This window comes from Fulvia fulva, chromosome 10 (assembly GCF_020509005.1).
Source record: "Fulvia fulva chromosome 10, complete sequence".
NCBI lineage: Eukaryota > Fungi > Ascomycota > Dothideomycetes > Mycosphaerellales > Mycosphaerellaceae > Fulvia > Fulvia fulva.
In genome coordinates this window covers 3,867,381-3,887,299 of record NC_063021.1, presented here as the reverse complement: position 1 = coordinate 3,887,299, position 19,919 = coordinate 3,867,381, and the positions used below count along the sequence as shown (strand labels likewise).

The following is a 19,919-nucleotide window of genomic DNA, read 5'->3' as shown; positions in this document are numbered from 1 at the left end:
GGACGTTGGATGAGCTACCGTTTCAGATGGCGGCGTGGCGATCAGGCAGTATCTGAGGCGGCGCGCTAGGTACGCGAGCGCGATGCGTCTATATGACCACCATTACCGCCTCTTGGTCTTACCTTGAATGCTCGAAAGCGGCTGAAGGTAGCTTGGATCCTATGGCTTATCAGAGGCAGTACACGCTTCGAGCATGTGGGCGCCCCATGCACATCCTCGAACGCTACCAGATGCTTCTGACGCGTCTACAGTACTACACATACCGCCTCACGATCTTGCCCCTGATGCTCGAAAGCGGCTGATGCTGGCCTGGAATCTACGAAGACTTGGGGGTACAAGCGCCTCGAGCACTGCTAGCGTCCCGTTGCCCTATCCCACCCGATCACATGCACCTCATACTATGCAATGGCAGACTGACGATCACGAGCATGATGTTGCTCCTGCGTTTGTGGATCAAATTCACATGCAGGGTTCTCGGCTACATGCGGCAGCTAGCGTCATGCAGATGATGTGGTACGTGCTCTACGCGTTTGCCAACACAACTTTCGAATTCTCGCAGCCTACTAGACCACCACGCATCACACCACACCACACAAGATGTCTCGCCGCCTTGGCCACACCATCCAATTGCACGAAGCGAAGATTTCCCTCCTTAAAAAGGAGGTCAAGCGACTAGAGGGCGAGCTGAAGGACGCCAACGACCTCAATGAGGTGAAGGAGCAGCTCTGCGATTTCGCCTCCGGGGTCATGACGACCAAAGACAACGAGCTCAGAGAGCTCAAGAAGGAGAACGAGTCCCTCCGCCGCCGTCTCGACATCAGAGAGCGGTCGGTAAAGCAGTTTCTGGCAAGCGCCACCAAGGAGGAGGTAAGAAAACATCATCTACCGCCTCAAACAATACACTGACTCAACCACAGACGACCGCCGCTGCACTCGAGGCGCAAGCCCAACAGTACCTGGAGATGGTGAAGGGACAGCAGGCAGATATTGCATCACGCGAGAAGGAGAACGAGTGGCTCAAGTGGCAATACGACCACGCCAAGAAGTACCAGAAGTGCGCCGAAGACCTCCAAGAGCTTGTCGATGCTCTGCTGGTCGAGAACCGCCAACTCTTCGCCAACCAGAAGTGAGCAGAAAGTGAGGAACACAGGCAGAAGAAGCGGTGGCAAAAGCTGGCGCGAGCACATGATAGCTTCGGCACATAGCGTCAACCACTGAAAAGCCTCGAGTGAGAGCGACTTGACTACTGACACTATTTCTACCTTTCCGCCGTCCATTTCTTCCTCTTCGTTTTCATCTTTGACTCACACCACTTCGCCCACCTCCGCCACGCAGCACACCACCACGAGCGATTACCGCCAGCAGATATGGCCGAACCACCGCAATACGAGCAGGCCGCCACCATCATGAACACCACCGAGCAGACACCCACCGGCGGCACTTTACCTGCGAATGACAGTGTGGTGGAGATTTCCGATGACAGCACCAATAAGTCGGTTGCCGGCACCTCACGAGCGCCTAGCAGTTCGATTGAGATTGTCGAAGACGGCTCGAACAAGCGCAAAGCAGCAGATCACGAACAGACTACGCCAGCGAAGAAGCAGAAGCCATCACCACGAGAAGTCCCCGAGAAGAAAGCGGGTGGGGATGCACAGCGAAAGGGCGATGGTGAATCCGGTAGCATGACTACAGCGGAGAAGAACACGAAGGATTTGCAACAAGAGGCGGTGGACGTATCTCAGGCTGGTAGCCAGAAGCTGACTCCTCAGTATGCTTCCATCGAGGACTGCAGGAAGAGGGCAAACATAGTCCTCAACGAGAAGAGATATGAAATCAGGGGGTTGAAGATCAGAATCGAGAACATTGAGGAGGTTCGGGACAAGTGGCAGGCGAAGGCCGCAAGATCAGAGCTCAAGGCCAAGGAGGCAGAGGATAACCAGGAAGCCTACGGCAAGAAGATGTTCAAGAAGGCGCAGGACTGGAAGAAGCAGGAACTGCAGAACCAGGTCGAAGACCTCAAGCAGAAGCATGAGAAAGATCTGGAAAAGGCCAAGACCAGTTGGCAGAAGAAGCTTGACAAGGAGCAAGACAGAGTCGAAGGTCTCAGGGCGGAGAAAGAGAAGCTCAAGGATATAAAGAAGGAACTCGAAGACCAGATCAAGACCGCCAAGCCAGGAGACAGCAAGCTGCTCAAGGAGAAAGCCAAAGAGCTCGAGACCAGCCAGAACAAGCTCACAGCGCAGAAGACCAACAACGAAGTGTTGCAGGGAATCCTTGAGCAGCGAAACGATGATTTCGACCGCATGACAGCAGACCGCGACGACTGCAAGCGCAAATCTCGATACTTCCATACCGAGTGGACACAGCAGGTGAAGCTCAACGACAAGCTGAAGATGGCGCATGCCCAACTCATCAACGAGCTGAAAGCAGAGCACGCCGATGACCTCCAGCAGCAGTACCAGATGTGGAACGTCCAGGCCAAGAACTCGCACCAGAACCAGCTCCGACTTGTTGGCAGACAGCGTGGTCTCTTCGATCTCAACAATGCCCACGACCGCGTTATCGAGGAGAAGGATCAGTACAAGAAGGAGCTCAAAGCCGCCAGAGCAGAGATCGAGCGACTCAAGACTTCTGCTGCGCCTCAGCCGCCAAGACCTGTTCCAGCTGCGCGAACACCAACCAACGACGTGCGAGTTCAGATATCTCGTCTCCAAGAGCCGCAGACTCAAGCTTCCACATCGAAAGTCGACAATAGCGCTGAGTCAAGCCGTGCTCTCGCGACTCCACAAGAAGAAACCACATCTCAGCACAAGGCGGCAGAGAATCCTGCCAAGCCCAACGTTGACGCCACAGTCGACAGTGATCGACGACAGGTGACACAGATCGTCAACGAGAGCATGGCTGCTGCCCAACAACCACGAGGCGAGCCTCATTCTGCAGCACTCGCACCATTCCCTGCAGTTGCAGGAGCCGAAGACATCGCGATGGATGGAGTGACTCGTGAGGCGGGTGGCTCAGCTGCGGGAGTTCTGTCTCGGGATATGCACGCTGCACGCGAGGACAACGGTGACCATGGGGAGGGTGAGGCGTTCGCTGGGACTGCTGATGGTCAGCTGCAGGATATGCAGGGTGTAGGTGGTAATGGAGGTGATTTCGAGGAAGACGAGTCGTTTGGCGAGGCCACGGATGGTCAGTTGCAGATTGTGCAGGCTGCGCAGGAGAACCCAGGACGTGCTGAGGAGGATGAGGCTTTCGTTGAGGCAACCCAAGATCAGATGCAGGACGTGCAGACTGCACACGACGATCCAGTCCGTACCGAGGAGGGCGGAGGCTCTGTTGCTGCCGAGCAGGCTGAGCGTGAGAGCCCAGGAGCTGGAGGTCGTCGTGGCCTCTTCAGCTTCAACAACTTCTGGAGAAGCGATGGTGGAAGCTCAGCATGAGCAGAGAAAGATACAGGACTCATGCATCTAGCAGAAAGATGTATTCTCTATAGTTTCTCTATCAGCGACTCAATGTACTTCTACACCTCATACTTCACCTGAATATCCATACCATCGAGACCGATCGAGGTCTGCCCAATCGAGCTTCCCAGCTTATCCTCAAGAGGATCAACCTCTTTCTGCAACCGAGCAGCGACCTTGTCCACCTCGTGCCAGACCCTTAACACATTCCTCCCCACCACCTTGGCCGCATCTTGCTCACTGACACCCTTCTTCAACAGCAGATCCACTAGATCAGGATACTTCGAAACATCACCCAGTCCCCTCGGCGTGGTCGGAATACCATCAAAATCACTGCCCAGCCCAACATGATCATACCCAATCTTCTCCCCGACATACATGATATGCTTCACCACCTGCTCAATCGTACTCGTCTCCTCCACGAACTGCGGCAGACCATTCTTCGCAGCCACATCTTTGCAGCTGATGAACTCCGGAGCGAAGTTGATCATGACCACTGAATCCCGCTTCTTGACAAGCTCCAGCACATCATCCGGGACATTCCTCGGATGCGGACAGATCGAGTACACACTCGAATGGCTGAAAATCGGTGGCGCGACGCTTCCATTCCAGCCTTTCTCAGGTGTGCCGCCGAGGACATCGCGCATGGTGTCGGCGCTGACGTGACTGAGGTCTACGATCATGCCGAGTCTGTTCATTTCCTGGATGAGGTTGCGGCCTTCATTGCTGACGCCGCCCCAGTAGGGTTTGGAGCGTTGACTTTCGCCGTCGATGCTGACGACTGCTGCGTCTGTGTAGCGGTTGTGACAGTTCCAGTTGAGAGTGGCGTAGCGGACGCCGAGTTCGTGGTACAGACGTAGCGTGGCGATTGAGTTGCCGATTTGATGGAGTCCTTCGATTGCTAGTGGTGAGATGAGCTTGCCGTCTTTCTTCCAGTTGTGCTCTGCTTCGGCGGCATTCTTCGGCAGCGTGAAGTATTTGGGATGCTTGGCTGATAGACGGTTGTAGAGATCGATCTGGTCCAAGGTGGCCCGGACAAATGGGGCGTAGTTCTCATCGGAGAAGTCGAAGCCATCTGCGGGACATGGTACCCAAGCTGACCAGAATGTCCCGCCTATCTTGCCTTCGTCTGCGCGAGGCAGGTCGAAGTGGGCGATCATGCCGCCATCTTCGAACGGCTTGGTGAAGTTCTTGTCATAGATTTGATTCCCATACTTCGCTCGGAGCAGAATCAACAGATCGTTGTGGCCATCGATCAATGGATTCTCAGCCAGCACCTTCTCGGCTCCGGACAGCGACGGCTTCGTCAAGTACTTCCAGAAATCAGGCACAACATCGACGCCACCAAGCGTATATACCGTAATGGCTATCGTCAGAACAAACAGAAGTTGTACAAACGTCAGCCAACTGCTCTCAGAGTCCGCAATGACCTGCCGGGGATCTTCATGATACGTCGATCGTGCTGGCCGCTTCTCATCGGCCTGAGGCTTCTTCGATGCCATTGTGGGAAGCTCCGGCTCTCTATTGACTCGTGATGTGCTGTACCAAGGGGTAGTAAGCATGTCAGAGGCACAAGTTACCCGGACAATGGCCGGTGAAACGTGGAGAACGTTTCAAGAATTGTTGGTGATCTTGCCGTGTGAGGTCAAGCTTCGAGCTGAGACTTCCGAGGAAGCCGAACACGCGGTGTTGACGTTTCGGAGACACGTGCTTTCCAATGTAACAGGACAATTCAGAGACGAGAGAGGACATCTCCTTACAACGACAATGGCCATCATATCAGGATTCACGCTCATTCGCGCGATTTCACTCTTCCATATCACGGCGGCGTACTTCTTCCTGACCGCACCGAAGACAATCGCGGATCAGAATGCGATCTTCATATTGGGCGAATCGATGAGATTGGTAGGAGAAATGTATCGGTATCATGTACTTCATGCTGATCTTCCTTCACAGCCTCATGCCACCTCTCTCGACAAGCCCAACGATGCATCTGCTTTCATAGGAGTCTTACTGGCATTCCTTGGCATTGTTGACCTGACAGCGGCATCTATGGAGGAAGGGATTGCCCTTCACTACTGGCTATCAAACGTCCCTGTCCGCCTCGTGTTCTTCTTCGTGCTCACGGCCTACACCTATCTCTTCAAAGAAGGCGGCGCACTTGGTCCGACATCCACCTCTTTCGGCAAAGCATCCCTCGGCGAGCCTCTTCAGAACAGCTTGGTCTTCTCTTTCGGCTTTGTTGAAATCGCGACTTGGTTCTGGGTATGTGTCCGCATTTTGACAGACGACCTATGTGCTCACTTCCCATCAGATCTTCACCAGCCTCCGGGAAGAGCGCCGCGAGATGGCGCGCAAGCGGATCGAGGACCTGATAGCAGAGGAGGATCGGCTATGAGCAGTGGCATCGTGTTCGCAGTTTCGTTCCAGGTGGCACCATGCGATGGTAACTGGCTTTGGCGCTGTACCGTCAGATGTGGTGGTCGCGCGACCACTTATGAAAGGGTCACCCAGGCGACTTCCCAATATAAAATGCTGGTGCCGCGGTGTTTGCGAAATGACGGTGTCAAGCACGTCAGGTTCCCGCATCTACCCAGGCAGCGATCGAGGGTAGTGGGACATGGTTTACCAATTGCCAGAATATGATCTACGCTACGTCAGAAAATATTTCCAGGGCGCTCAGTAAGGCTGGCAGTCTCGAAAATGGTCGTCCCAGGACATGGATGAGCTGTCTCCAGACGCTCTCACAAGGCCACAGCTGTGGACAGCTGCAACACCCATTGCCACACGGCTGAAGATATCGACCACCACAAAGCAGGCGTGCGACTCCAGCCGCAAAACATTTGTCTTGACTGGACTTCAGCAGATGCGCTTCTTCGCGATGCGGCGCAGTGTTTTGCAGACAGCACACGCTCAAAGCAGCAAGCCGCGGCACAGTATTCTAGACAAGGGTTGAATATAGTAGCGACTAAGCCTATTACGCTCAGCTGTCGGCTGCTGACTGGCTCGCTTGTGTCATAGAGAGATGTGCCTTTCCACGAACTCGCACCGGCGCTCCTTCAGAACCTCAATGGCGGCAAGACGACATTGTTCAACGCATGTCGCAGTATTTGATACATGACGCTGCCCGTGGTGAGTCTTTCTCGCAATCTCGTACTGTCAAACACATATCTTTTCGTTTGCGATCTGCTTCCGTGAACATATCTCTCAACGCGCCAATCGCACAGAGTCGGTCCAACTACCAGTCTACCACGATCGGTCTTTGATACCCTGTGCAAACCACACGATCACTTCAGTTCATCTGGGAAAGGCAGACCAGGGATCCCTTGGTACATCGCGGAGAAGATGTGTGGCGACCTTTGGCTGAAGCGCGTGCTCATCCCGCTTTGGGCTGCGCAGCTTCTGTGCCGTGTCATTCTGGTCATCTCGCTCGGTGCGAGCCTGGCAGTCTTGCACCACGTGGATGATTTCGCGAGCGATGGCCAGTACGAGTACTCCTCCTACGACGACTCACGAGGTTGATGAGAGTGTTTGGCAAGGTGTCCGGTAAGTGCATGCAAGACAAGAATTGCCGAAGAATGAACAGACACTAACAAGGGACCCCGTCTAGCATTGTTGCAGGAGTTTGGCTAGCGAGTTGCTGCGTGAGTCGTGACCATCATCTTTGACATTGTGGAGATCGTGTTATACGCGCGCAAGAGGCTCAGCCCTGTCGTCGCTGTGGTCTTGAATACCATCGCGACCCTGGTCTGGGCAGTGTTCTTCATTCTATCTCTGATCGGCGCAGCACGAAGGAGAGCTGCTCTCGGCTTCATCTGGGTCATTGTCATTCTGTAAGTGTTCGGATGCAACTCCGTAACAGCTCTTTTACCTCGCTAACCCTTGATAGCGCGACGTGCTTAGGCAAGCTCATCTACACTTCTGTCATTTTGCATCGGTTCCGCAGAAGTCGGAGCGCTACGCGCGCGTGGTGCTTACACGCCGGCCACGCAGAGGCAGGGCTCGACACGAACAACCTGGCAGGCGCTCCGCCGAATCCGTTCCGGTCAGTACCCGGTGACAGTATCCAACGTCGGGGCACACATGCTGATCTATTCCACAGCGACCAGTCCCGCGACCCTTCTCCAGCTCCACCGCAGCAGTCCGGGTCCGGCGCAGCGGCCAACTATGTACTACACGGCGCCTTCATACAAAATGCAGAATCAAAGCAATAATGGTCGATATGCTTGAGCTGTGGTGACGGTCTGACCGGCTCAACAGTACAGGCACATGGGAAGTAACGATTATGATACCCGGATCTCGTAGGCACTTGCCGGCAGGCAGTATCGGCCTGTCGTTCGTAGAGTTTTCACCAACACATGTCCAATTCCACATTTCGGCTTCCGATCATTAGCAGAGAGCGAGTGCGATATCCGCTCAGCGTCGCGGAGGGCAGTGGCATTCCTGATGTTTCACGCACGGCCAAGGACTTGTCGCTTGTGCAGCAGCACACGGACAGCAGTTCACCAGACTGGCACAGCGGTCTATCGCGAAACAGTCGATCTCCACCGGACGCTCACGTGCATATGGTCTTACAGTATTAGCAGGCAGCACTTTGTTGGCCGGTCGGCGATGGAGTTGATGTCGAGTCAGTTTAGCTGGCAACGCAATCTAACGCATGGTCTGAAAGCGGTAAGGCGTGTCTCTGACCCATCTCGTTTTGCACGTGGCAGTCGTGACGTCCGTTGCCGTCGACGCGCCCTCTGTCGCCCTACTTTACCAACAAAAGCATCACGAAACCATCGTGCATCGTGAGCGACGTCTGGACTTGGGCAGCGTGATTCATCATCTCGAGGACATCGATGCCTTGAAGAGCAGCACTCGCAGCAATGATGCCCAAAGAGCGCGCAGATCATTTCCGCACGTGCACTTTCAAGGCGAAGCTGAACATCCATGATGCTGGAAGCAAGCTCCCAAGAAATTGCTCGAAATACACGCAGGTCAAGCAGAGCCCAAAAGCTCACAGCCTCGTTTCGATATGCCATCATTGTCGGCGGCTCGCTGCGCCAAGCGCGCAAACAACACGCGGCCACGAAACATCTGTCACAGCGAGCGCTCTTTGCCTCGTCGTTTCGAGAGATCTCCAGGCCCCTGCAGCGCAGCAGATATTGCAAGCAGCGACTACTGAGTTACGGCACGCACTTTCGCACACTACGGCCCGCACGAAGCAGGGCGGTCACAACCTTTCGGCACTTGGGACGCACCGTTGGATGTCAAGTGATGTCAGCAAAGTCGAGCCGATGCTTGTCGATGAAGGTTCACCACCCTGTTTCGCGACATCCACGAGCGGATGTGCCAGGGACGACCAGCACCCTTGCTGAGCACGGCCGTGCTACTGTCTAGGCTGGTTCTGCTTGACAGGCTATCAGGCACATTTGCACGTCTTCGGTCAAGCTTGCCAATCCGTCCCGTCGGCATGGCTATGCTAAAACTGGGGCACCCTTGAAAAGCACTCGTAGAGGGGAGGGCTTGGGCAGGCACGGATAGACCGCGTCACAGCTTGCACAGCGAACATCCTAGCGCACACCGAGAAGCCTTGTGTTTCTTCTAGGTGGATGGCACGATCGTAGCACGACCCAAGGCCGAATGGCTACTCGCTGGTTGGCGCATCTGGCTGCACCTCACGTAAGAATGTGCTTGACTGTCCCTCCTCCGTCAATCTCTGTACCACATTGATCTGCGAACGCTAGCTCCTCCAGCAGCATCTGCGTTGTCGTTGCATCTGCAGCCACATCTGCCGATTGCACATAATGACCTCTGGTGCGCCCTCTGAACCTACAACTACAGGTTATGCTCCCAATGAGTCAAGAAGAGCTGCAGCTCTGCCAACTCGAGTAGAGGAGCCATTCGCCAGACAGTACGTTGACACTCGGGGCGTCGCGTGACACCCCAACTTACATTCGAGGCTCGCATGCTAACGCGTCTCAGGCAAAGACTACAGGAAAGAGACCCGTGGGCAGCCTCTCGGCCACCGGCTACTCTCAGGTACGCGAACACTTACCCTGGATCTGTACCGACGACTGCTCAGCCATACAAAAGCTTCCCTCCACCACCAGGCCTAGCAGGCGGCAACCGAACAGGAACGAGCTATCCTCCATTTTCGACGGCACAAACACAACGTTGGGCGCGAGAAGAATGGTCTAGTCGACCTGCAGCCTCGTACCAAGATCTCCAGCTCCTCTCAGGCTGGGCAACACCGCCCATGTCCGCTCAGTTCCAGCAACCACAGACCCCAATGCCAACAGGCGCCGATCGTAGCCCAAGATCCGGGTATGCGGCCTTTGGCAGCCCTTGGCCAGGCCCACCTCTCCGACGCAGTTCATCAGAAGAAGCCAGGGCTGGTATGGCAGGATACTTTGGCGACCAGAACTCCAGCACTGCAAGCTTGCAGTCCAAGCAGTTCCCTCAGCGACGACCATCCAACAGAGACGAATTCGACGGACCATCGCAACTCCTTGACAAGCCGGAAGACGGCGGCTTCGAGCCCAAAGAAGAAGACTTGCCCCAGTTACCCATCACTTTGTACGCCCAAGAACAAGACGAAATCCTATCGAAAGTAAACGACAGACTTTCCCAGTGCGCCTTCGACTTTGTTGCGAAGTACCAGTTTCCTATTCCGATCGAGCCCGACAAGCGACCTGTTCGAGTACCCGGAGACCGAGAATGGTCAGAGTGGGTGTACCTACTGAAACGCCTGGCGACCAAGCGCCGCATTCCAGCACGAGTCCTCTACAACGGCCAGATCAAACAGCTCATCACGATCTTGGAAAACAGCTTGGAGATGAGACACGCGGCCAAGCATCAGTCACGGCCGCTGAAGGACGACAGGAACATCCTCCAGCTGATCAGCTCCGGTCTACAAGTCGCCAAGATCCTTAAAGACGCACCAGCAATGCAGTACCTTGACAGCCTATACATCCAGACCGAACGCCTCATCTCGAGTCGTCGCGCTCCTGCAGCATCTGCTTCATACTCAACGATGTAAGCGATGGGATCCAGGTCATACCAGCCGCATGACCTCGGGGTTGCGACGAACTGGCAGAAGACACCTGTTCGTGGCTGCAGCGCCAGCCGCTCTCGTGCGTCTACATCAACCACACACGAGAAGCCGCGTTGGCTCTTCGCTGGAGGCGGCGGCGGGAACGTACTTCCCGACGCAACGTCGATCACATGACACGTCACGTCACGTCTCTGGCTCGATCATAATGTATAATACCCTACAGTCCACATACCGACAGTTGGACAACTAGACATACTGGCTGGCCGAGGTTTTCGGTTTCGGATAGGGAGTTCTTTGAAGCAGCGCAAGATCCGCATATCGCGGTCTTGAAGAAAGAAAGCAAGCAAGCAAGCAAGCGAGCGAGAATTAGCGGTAAAGCGGTGTCAGCAGCGAGCGCACTTCATCAGATCTCCGTTTCAACGATGGAAGGAAGGGTATAGAGTGTTCTCGCAGGCGTCCCCCAATGCTTCATCGCGCACGCTCAGGTGGAGGTGTTGCAGCACGGTTTCCCACCGGTTTCATAGAGTTTTTTTTTTGGATTTAAGGTTGGAGACGTGCATATACCACAATGCTTTTGCCCAGACAGCGCATCACACAACATCTTGGCCCTGGAAGAACAACAACAAGAATTGTACAAGATAGAATACATGAAGTTGAGAGTCGACAGTCACACATCGCAAAGAAAGACGAGGGCAGAGAGGGGTGGTATGGGTACGGTTTCACCGAGAGAGCGCGGTTCAGGTTACTAGCATGTAATTGGTATTTGGGGTCAGAAAAGCAAGCAGCAATGAGCATTCTCAGTTTTCTATCTTTTGAATCATGATGGTCTTCTCAGTTGCGCATCCATTTCATGGAAGTCAGTTTTGATTCATTAAGACGTGAGTTTGGGCGCTCCAGATTGGCTGTTTTGCTTCTCCCATGGATGAACCATGACTCTTGCTTCGAAGTTCGCTCTGCCTAATCTTTCCTCCTCGACACTTCCCCTGGCCCCAGCTCGCCGAACTGACCCCATCATTTGGCGACACTTTGATTGACACTTTATACTACTACGACTTCAGATTGCGCCTCCAAGACCCCCTAGCATCTTTGTTCTCCGCGCACTCGAGCCGGCAACGAGTAGGAGGGGGGGCCCTCACGAGGGAGGGGTTAGGGCCCCCCGATGTGCCCTCCCCGAGGCGCAACGGCGACGTGCAAGATAGTCGACATTGATAAGAACTTGATTAGAATTTGATGATCAAGTGGGGTCAGGTCGGCGAGCTGGGGCCAGGGGAAGTGTCGAGGATCTTTCCTTCTACGGCGCTTCTACTGCGTTACACATGGCATCTGGCATCTGCACTACAGCGTTCCCGGTCTGCACAGCTGACCTGTTGATTAGTTGTTTGTTTGACTAACAGTTACAGGACCCGCTCTGCTGCAGGCTGGCAGGTATGGGAGCCGGTGGGATCAGGAGCCAATCGAATGCTGTTCGTTGATCCTGGTGCCAACACGAGGCCTTTCTAGGAGTATATCTGACAAGTGGATCTTGGCCGCGGAGCATTTATTGTACAGAACTCCCCGAAGGCGACCTTCCGCCCGTCGGCTTCCTCTCGTCTTGCTGACAGCTCAACACGCAGGGTCCATCCCTCGACAGGACTGGAACGATGATCCGACGGCCTACAGTATTGATACTTCGGGTTGCTGCCTCGTGCGAGATCCATCCCTGGTGTCCAAACACAAACCAGATAATTGCCTGAAAAGACAGCGAACAGCGCAGGTAGCGTTCGTGCAGGCTCAGATTCCATACTCCAGTCAACGGAACATCGTCTCTACAATCGTCTTGTAAGCCCTGACGTGGAGACCGTAGTATTTGTGACGCATGCGCTGGCACCGCTATATCGCACGTGAATAGCGCTGGACGGTAGCCTGCGCCCGTGCTGACTGCTGTTAACACCTTCATGCACCAGAACTGATCCGCTCCAGATGTGGTGTATCAGTACACAGTGCTTGCCAAGTGCTCTCCCGTCGCGGCTCAAGAGTAGCTCGGGTCTAAGACCTGCCTCCAAGAACGCCGGTTACCACATATTGATTGAGGGCCCTGAGCACTCACCGGTGGTCGCAAAACCCCGAGTGGCGGTGGCCTTCTTCTACATGGCTTGGTCGCTTCCTGTTGCAGGCCGAGAGATGATGTGAGGTTAGTGTATCTGCATCGCACCAGACATCACACGTCAGCCCTCCCAAGACGTTGGCCAGAGGGTCTCCGCCATAGAGTTGATCTCATCTTGGTCGTCATACGCGATGACTTCTCCCACAATATGGGTCACAATCTGGGTCCGGGCTCCAATTTCCTCGTTCAACTGGCACACTTGCTTGCGCTCTGCGCTGATCTCCACACGAACGTTGCCAAGAACGCTGCTTAGCACGTATGCCTCCATAGACAGAGCCAAGGTGCCACTAAGGTGACACGTTGCCTCCACCTCACTGTCTGGACAGGCTCTGAAGACGTCTTCACAGTTCTCACAGGGAGGGATCGCAAGTTTGATGTATCTCAGCTTAGTGTGACGCTGAAGCTGCCTTATGAAGAGGCAGTCTCCTAGGTTCCGGAAACGCTGCAAGCTGCCGCAATCTTCGTTGAAGTCGGATGTCCCCATAGAGCGGCGCATTCTCACGGCCACTCCCAGGCGCCAGGCGTCGCAGTCAGTAACCTTGATGCGTTGCAGATTCGGCAATTTCAGTGACCAGAGCAGGCTCGAGTAGAATAGCGACCCGGCTGAGACTTCGATTGAGCGGATATGCTGCAGAGCCTGGTCAAACTTGCCATTCCAGAGAGCACGATCGATGTGTACACGATCCACCGTCGGGTCGTTGAATACCACTGTACCGTGTTCTAGCAACCAGTACCTGACTTCCTGGCAAAATTCTTTCGAGACTGCCAGATCGCTGAGATGTATGGCGACGCCGTCGAGCCTGGAATGATTTGCAAGCGATGCCTTGTGAGGTCCATCTGACGGCGAAGTCTCGTCTTTGCTCGCCTCCAAGAGTCCAGTACTGACACGTTTGCCTTGCCAGACAAGTTCATGAATCATGTTGCGCAGTTCCAGCGGGAGATTCCAGAACACGCATCGGAATCCTGGTAGTGGTGCGGTCGGATCTTGCGCCAGTCTGAGCCTGAGACCTGCAGTTCTACCGTGAGGGCCATGCTGTGGCTTGTCGACGACACGCATGGTGAGTGCGAGTGCTATGTGTATGGCAGAGTAGCCAGTCTTGTTGTGTCGTTGAATCGATGAATCGAAATTGTGTCGCAGATGTGAGTGCTGAAATTCTGTCACTCCACGATGTGCTGTGGTAAATCAAGCAAGGCATTCTACTTTGATAAGGACAGCCTTAGCGATGTCCTCAAAGAAAAGTGGGACTTGAGGACATGTTGAAACAAGCAACCTATGACATTGGATGCCTCTCTGATTTAGCTTTTCGAAGTGAAGTACCACCAGCCAACAGCACCAGCCATCAGGGGGATTGCGAGGTAAGTGAGAAGAGCCAGAGCTCCTTCGCGAAGCTTTTCGCCCCTATGCTCCGATATCTTGGCTTGCTGTATTGCTATCTCGTTTGTGCTCGGAACGGGCACACTTGGTACTGGCAGGTAGAGGAACCTGCAGAGGGGAGTCCGGCCTTCTTCGATCTTCATCCCCAGCAGCCTACCAGGTGTGGATGCGCACGCGTCTCGAATGTCCTGGTAGTGCTGTCGGATGATTAGCCGGGCATTTTGCTCTATCCCTTTGGCGTCGGATGCTTTGAAGTAGCCAAGTAGTTGTTTCTGCACCATCGTTGCAGTGTAAGTACTCTTCGGTAGAAATGGCTCCATCGCAATGATGACATTGCTTGCGAAGGTAAATGCGCCTTTCGTGACAGCCACGGACAGGAAGGAGTTGGCCCAGCTGTCAACATCTCGGTTGACCAGTACGACTTTGGCTTCTGGATATGCGTCCATGAGTTCGCGCTACAGAAAGCAGCAAGGCATGTCAGTAACGCCGGCATACTCGCCGAGACCGTGATCGAAGTCCTTGCGGGTGTATGGTCGACCTTTCCCTTCGTACTTGGCTTCGATGCAGTTGAGCCAGAACTTGCCGCCGGTGCGTTCCCTACTGCATGGGCGCCAAACGCTCTTTGCAGTTGCCCATGTTGAGTCTCCTGCTGTATTGTTGATCAAAACTTCGAAAGCGGGCGCAGATGTTGGCGTGGCTTTCTTTCCATCGCGTGGCTTGAGTGAGCGTCTTTCCACGTTATATGTACGCCAGAGTTTCTGTTCATTCGGACCTAGCCAGAGCAGATGCAAGGTCATCGAAGGATCATTGTCAGCTCGTGGTACCAAGAGCCAGCCAAACCCTCCAGTTGCCCATCTACCAGCGCACAATGCCATCAGTCAGCGCACCGAACGACTCTAAGCGAAAGCCTCTTATCAAGGTGTGAGTCTCATTGTACTCTCATAGTGATTTGGCAGTCGTGACGCGTTGTGCGTGTGCATCTGTCGCGAGCGCCGAAGGAAGGACATTCTCAGCTCGAAGGATCGAAGTGCAGTAGCGAGGAGCTGAGGATCGCAGTCCATTGACCATCGCAAGCCCTCATGGACGACATTAACATCTGTCAGTATGACAGTTCTAGCGTCAGAGCGAACCCAAGCAGATGTCAATGACGAGGTGTTGTGTGCAGACATTGAAGGGAAAGATGGGACAGTTGAGAGGTGACAAAGCGCTCGGCCGAAGATGCGAAGGATTCCGAGATGGCGCCAAAAGGGCAACCACCACCATACCGCTACCTTAGGAGGCAGGGGATATTGGAACAGAATCAAATAAGATGTAAAGACACCCATGCAACCATGACATTACATCTCCATATCACGCCTGCGTTCTCATCATATAGACAGCAACGATCATCATCCAATCCATACATCAACCCCCAGCTGTGACCACAAAGAACACCACAACCCAACGCACCCCATCCTCAACCCCCAAGACCTCACAATGCACCTCCTCATCCTCGGCGCCTCAGGCCGCACAGGCCACCTCACCACCCTCTCAGCCCTCACCCACAACCACACCGTCACAGCCCTAGTCCGCAACACCTCCAGCCTCTCCACCCTAGGCCCCCACAACAACCTCACACCCCTCCGCGGCTCACCCCTCTCCACCTCCAACCTCGCATCAGCCTTCACCACCAAGCCCATCGACGCCATAATCATAACCCTAGCCGTCCAACGCGCCTCCGACTCCCCCTTCGCCGGCCTAACATCTCCTCAGATTCCTAATCCGCGACACCATCCGCACCCTCGCCCCAATAATGCGAGCCCACGGCGTGAACCGGCTCGTGATCCTCTCCGCCTCGGGAGCTGGATCGTCGTTTGCGGAGTCTGCGTGGCCGTTGAGGATGATGTTTAGGCATACGAATCTGGCGTATGCGTATGAGGATCACGATGCTGTGGATCAGGAGGTGAAGGAGTTGGAGGGGGTGGAGTGGACGATGCTCAGGCCGTGTATGTTGAAAGAGGGGGAGACGAAGCCGGTGAGGGAGTTTGGGGAGGAGGGGAAGGGGTTGGGGATGTTTGCGGGGATTACGAGGGCGAGTGTGGCGGAGGATTTGGTTGAGGCTGCGGCGGAGGGGAGGTGGATGGGTGAGGCGGTTGTGGTTGCGAATTGAGAGAATGTTACAGCTGTCGTCTTTCTGGCAATACTTTAGCCATACATATTGTCTGCTGGAATTGGTAGCGTTTTCGGCGTGCCTCTTATCTCGTAGTTCTCCTATCGTACATCGAAGCGGCATTAGGTCCATGTGAGTTGCACCGCTGCAGCGCAAAAGTCGGCATGCGCTAGTGGTTTCCTTTGGTGTTCAGAAGCCGCCGTCTAGCAGATCTTGTCCAGTCGTACAGTTGCAACGCAGACTGGTCATCTCATTGTGCTCTCACACTCATGAATCCCCTCACTATGCGGCGCCTTCATAGCTCGTTTGCAGGCGCCAATCTGGCAAAGAGTCTTCTCCCGTCACCCAGCCTTTCCTCTCCCTCATTTCCCCTTCCTCGCCTTCAACTTCCTATCCCTCCTCTCCACATCACCACCATTAGGATTCTTCTTCTGATAACTCGGCTTTCCCGGCCTCTTCTGACTCTCCTCCTCCTCCGCCTTCTTCCTCTCCGCCTTCTCATCAACCTCCATAATCCAATCCGCTTCCACTCCACCAGCAGCACTCTTGCCCTTGTACCCATACTTGGGCACCCAGTCACCCTTCACTTCGTCGTACTGCAACTTGCCATCCTTTCGCTTGCCCTTGATACCCTTCTTCTCGGCGAACTTCTCCCATTTCGTCTTCTCCTTCTCCTTCGGTACGGGCTTCTCGCGGGGAAGGTGTGTTTCGGGTGCGGGCAGAGTTATTTGGAAGGCGCCATCGTCGGCTTTGGAGATGGGGCAGGCTGTGAGGAGTTGGTTTATGAGGGCTTGTGCGCAGTCCTTGGCGGTTGAGGTGAGGACGGCTTCTTTGGTGCTGTCGGTGTAAGATGGGACTGGGTTTGGGTCGGTGACGAGCATGTGGCCCAGATCGAAGACGTAGGGTTGCGCTTTTGTGTCTGCCATTGTTGCGGATGTGCTGTAATGTTGTTCGTGATGCAGAGGTCGAGGCGCATTTTGGGACGGAGAAGAGTGATAAGGTTATCATGGCGCCGGATAGATCCGACTAGCGCAGTAGCCCCTGCAAAACACGATGTCGCGTCGAGCTGCGAAGTCAACTTCACATCGCTTCGTCTTCATTTCCGGCACAAGTTCCACACCGTTATACACTCCTACTATATGAGAAGACGACTGGCTAAAGTGCCGTCAGCACTACCTTATGATTCTGGTATCGAGGTGACGGATATCTTCGCTGCTCCCTGGCCACACGCGAGAGGTACACGTACTTTGTCCTGGGTGATGGCTTCTTCGTCAGAGGAAAGAATTTCCCTTCATGATTCGCTCTCACGGTGGTACAGCTAGCTCCAGATCATACGCAATCCCTGCAGCAGAGCCACCGTTCAATCCCGGGGCCATACAGCTTGCTAACGATGCCGTACACTGTGTCACGACTAAGGTCTACTACCACATTGACACAACAGACTCGGTGGCGAGCAGAACTCCTTTTATGCTACTTGATTTAAGGATCCAAATACAATCACTGAACCAAAGCAGATCATCAATCTAGGGAAAGCAGAACGCCCACTCGCAGCCTGTGAACAATTCTCACACCCACTTGTTCCGGTCCCAAGCCACAAGACCCCGTAACTATCCTTGCTGGTGAGACGACGAGCCTGCAGCACTCCCAGGCACTCCAGGTGCTCCATCACCAGGCTTTGGCACATTTGGTGGATCTGGCGTAGGGCCGTGAGAGTCTGACGAAGAAGGATAGTTGATGGCCCAGGCCAAGTCGTCGGACTCGCCCCCGGGCGATTGGCCTTGCTGAGCTGGATTTTTCCCTTTGCCGGTGTATCCAGGACTCTCCTGGCCTGGGACTTGAAGGTTCTGCCCAGAAGTTGACGATGTGGTACCGGTGTTGGCTTGATACCCTGCAGATTGCGCACCAAATGGGGACGGACCGGCAGACTCGATCTCGCCAATGGATGGGTAGTTGTATCATTTGTTGTCAGCAGTGCCAGGAGCTAGCCACAGCTTCTGCATATCGTCGCGGAGCTTGACCCATTTTGGGTCTTGGTCGACAATCTCCCACATCAAAGTCGGATGCGATTGCTGACCGTCTGCTGGACATGGGTCCGTTGCGAAAACGGTGACAGATTTCAAGACCTTGTTGCCCATGCGGGCTATCTTCACTGTGCCTGCGCCCTTGTGTGTGGTCAAGAGCCATGCAATGGCCTCGCCGTGCTCAGATGCGAGGAGAGCATAATAACACCTGCGGAATTGGGTCAGCTTGTGACATCCAGTGCACGACCAGGCTATTGCTTACCAGTGTCCCACAGAGAACCTCTGAGCGTCATCATAGCCGGGATACTGATTGGCGTCGGTACGGGAGGCCAGACATCTCTTGATGATGCTGACTTCCTCGGTAGGCTCCCGGATGTTGACCATGAAGACATAGTTGAGAAAGCCCTCCACTCCGAGAAACTCTTTGACCTTAAGTCCAGGCTCGAATGTGCTGAACGGATTCAGTTTACCATGATTCGGCGCTACTGTCATAACGCTTTGCCGTGGTCTCTTAACAGGCTTGATCCTTAGCCAAAGATCGAAAACCACCTCCGACCAACTTGTGATATCTGGAAATCGATTGAATGGAATCCTGAATCCGTCATCCCTGCGGGTCGGGCCACGAGCTTCATCGACAATGATGATTCCGTCGACGATGTTAAGGGTCACATCGTATCCAGCTCCCATGACGAACGGCTGTTGATGTCCATAATACGCCGGGATTGCCGTTTGCTGGTGTACTTGGTAGCGAACGTTGGGTCCTCTTGGATACAAGCCGGATTGTGCCTTACGCTCCTCCTGCCATTTCTCGAGCTGCTGCGCAGGGGAGGTGGGCTGCCGACCTACGGTGAGTTTGTCCAGCATATTGACCGGATCGCTTGCCGCGGAGACAGCAGTGCCAGATATATCGTTGATTCCCCAATCTTTGATCAAAACCTCTTCCTTCCTGGTGACGAGGTGCCTCTGCCAGTTGTGCTTTAAGGGATCGCCGTTCAAATTGAAAACTTCTTTGACCACAGGCCCGATCAGATTCGCAGTGGCATCAGCAGATGTGGCAAATAGCCACTCGCTGACTTGAGTATGACCCAACTGTTCGTACTTCCGAACCACCTCATCGCTGGCGGCACCGGGCATGGCGCGCTTGGCAAGGCTGCCATCCCCAAACCCATCAATATCCAACAAACCGTCGGCAGTGCCATTACCCACCACAGCTCCAGCAATCGGCGACGCATTCCCAGGCGCCACAGCAGCACCCAGCAACAACGCTGGGACAAGCCAGGACAGAAGACCAGAAGCCATATCCAGAATTTGGGCAATGTCGGGATGCCGGTATGTCACAGCGCGTCAAGCAGTAGATGATCCCCAAAGTCGTGGTGCAAGGCTTAAAGATCGGGTAAGTCTGCCAATAGATCAGTACACCCCATCCAAGCAACAGAAGGGAAAGACAGTGAAGCGCAAACCTGAAATCTCACTCAAGAAGTTGTGTGAAGGTGTGAGGAAAGGAATCCGGTTCTGGCAGGGAGGGGAGGGGGTAGATATACCCTCACCCGCCAGCGGTGCTTCGCGCAAACGGACTGGGCCAGCGCATATGGTATGACCTCCTGGACCCCGTGGGCGGATATGTTACAATGCTGGGGGCCTGTGACTACGCCACTCAGCCCTACCCCTCGAACTCACGGACGTGTGATGTGCCAGCGAAGCATTTATAAGCCCATGGGACATACGAGTAAC

The 19,919-nt window shown here is 54.4% G+C and overlaps 11 protein-coding genes across 11 annotated transcripts; 6 read left to right on the top strand and 5 right to left on the bottom strand.

Annotated features, from left to right (window-relative positions):
- Positions 1–597: 597 nt before the first annotated feature.
- Positions 598–1,130, top strand: CLAFUR5_12469 (uncharacterized protein; the record flags this gene model as incomplete). The annotated part of the gene is made up of 2 exons (XM_047911617.1): positions 598–867; positions 918–1,130. The coding sequence occupies 2 exons, from the start codon at positions 598–600 to the stop codon at positions 1,128–1,130; spliced, it is 483 nt and encodes a 160-aa protein (XP_047767073.1).
- Positions 1,131–1,367: 237 nt separating this feature from the next.
- On the top strand, positions 1,368–3,440 carry CLAFUR5_12468 (uncharacterized protein; the record flags this gene model as incomplete). The annotated part of the gene is made up of 1 exon (XM_047911616.1): positions 1,368–3,440. The coding sequence occupies one exon, from the start codon at positions 1,368–1,370 to the stop codon at positions 3,438–3,440; it is 2,073 nt and encodes a 690-aa protein (XP_047767074.1).
- An 80-nt stretch (positions 3,441–3,520) lies between these two features.
- CLAFUR5_12467 (Dipeptidase aclJ) lies at positions 3,521–4,963 on the bottom strand (the record flags this gene model as incomplete). Its single annotated transcript, XM_047911615.1, has 1 exon — positions 3,521–4,963. The coding sequence occupies one exon, from the start codon at positions 4,961–4,963 to the stop codon at positions 3,521–3,523; it is 1,443 nt and encodes a 480-aa protein (XP_047767278.1).
- Positions 4,964–5,021: 58 nt separating this feature from the next.
- Positions 5,022–5,859, top strand: CLAFUR5_12466 (uncharacterized protein; the record flags this gene model as incomplete). Its single annotated transcript, XM_047911614.1, has 3 exons — positions 5,022–5,366; positions 5,418–5,726; positions 5,776–5,859. 3 exons carry the CDS (start codon positions 5,022–5,024, stop codon positions 5,857–5,859), a joined length of 738 nt encoding a protein of 245 aa, XP_047767279.1.
- Positions 5,860–6,924: 1,065 nt separating this feature from the next.
- Positions 6,925–7,675, top strand: CLAFUR5_12465 (uncharacterized protein; the record flags this gene model as incomplete). The annotated part of the gene is made up of 5 exons (XM_047911613.1): positions 6,925–7,007; positions 7,072–7,105; positions 7,140–7,294; positions 7,351–7,506; positions 7,564–7,675. 5 exons carry the CDS (start codon positions 6,925–6,927, stop codon positions 7,673–7,675), a joined length of 540 nt encoding a protein of 179 aa, XP_047767280.1.
- Positions 7,676–9,250: 1,575 nt separating this feature from the next.
- Positions 9,251–10,485, top strand: CLAFUR5_12464 (uncharacterized protein; the record flags this gene model as incomplete). The annotated part of the gene is made up of 2 exons (XM_047911612.1): positions 9,251–9,357; positions 9,429–10,485. 2 exons carry the CDS (start codon positions 9,251–9,253, stop codon positions 10,483–10,485), a joined length of 1,164 nt encoding a protein of 387 aa, XP_047767281.1.
- A 2,219-nt stretch (positions 10,486–12,704) lies between these two features.
- On the bottom strand, positions 12,705–13,700 carry CLAFUR5_12463 (uncharacterized protein; the record flags this gene model as incomplete). Its single annotated transcript, XM_047911611.1, has 1 exon — positions 12,705–13,700. The coding sequence occupies one exon, from the start codon at positions 13,698–13,700 to the stop codon at positions 12,705–12,707; it is 996 nt and encodes a 331-aa protein (XP_047767276.1).
- A 239-nt stretch (positions 13,701–13,939) lies between these two features.
- CLAFUR5_12462 (uncharacterized protein) lies at positions 13,940–14,464 on the bottom strand (the record flags this gene model as incomplete). Its single annotated transcript, XM_047911610.1, has 1 exon — positions 13,940–14,464. The coding sequence occupies one exon, from the start codon at positions 14,462–14,464 to the stop codon at positions 13,940–13,942; it is 525 nt and encodes a 174-aa protein (XP_047767277.1).
- Positions 14,465–15,810: 1,346 nt separating this feature from the next.
- CLAFUR5_20282 (uncharacterized protein) lies at positions 15,811–16,167 on the top strand (the record flags this gene model as incomplete). The annotated part of the gene is made up of 1 exon (XM_059463118.1): positions 15,811–16,167. One exon carries the CDS (start codon positions 15,811–15,813, stop codon positions 16,165–16,167), a length of 357 nt encoding a protein of 118 aa, XP_059319143.1.
- Positions 16,168–16,529: 362 nt separating this feature from the next.
- On the bottom strand, positions 16,530–17,093 carry CLAFUR5_12461 (Regulator of ribosome biosynthesis; the record flags this gene model as incomplete). The annotated part of the gene is made up of 1 exon (XM_047911609.1): positions 16,530–17,093. The coding sequence occupies one exon, from the start codon at positions 17,091–17,093 to the stop codon at positions 16,530–16,532; it is 564 nt and encodes a 187-aa protein (XP_047767396.1).
- A 681-nt stretch (positions 17,094–17,774) lies between these two features.
- Positions 17,775–19,487, bottom strand: CLAFUR5_12460 (uncharacterized protein; the record flags this gene model as incomplete). Its single annotated transcript, XM_047911608.1, has 3 exons — positions 17,775–18,098; positions 18,186–18,396; positions 18,451–19,487. 3 exons carry the CDS (start codon positions 19,485–19,487, stop codon positions 17,775–17,777), a joined length of 1,572 nt encoding a protein of 523 aa, XP_047767072.1.
- Between the last annotated feature and the right edge of the window lie 432 nt (positions 19,488–19,919).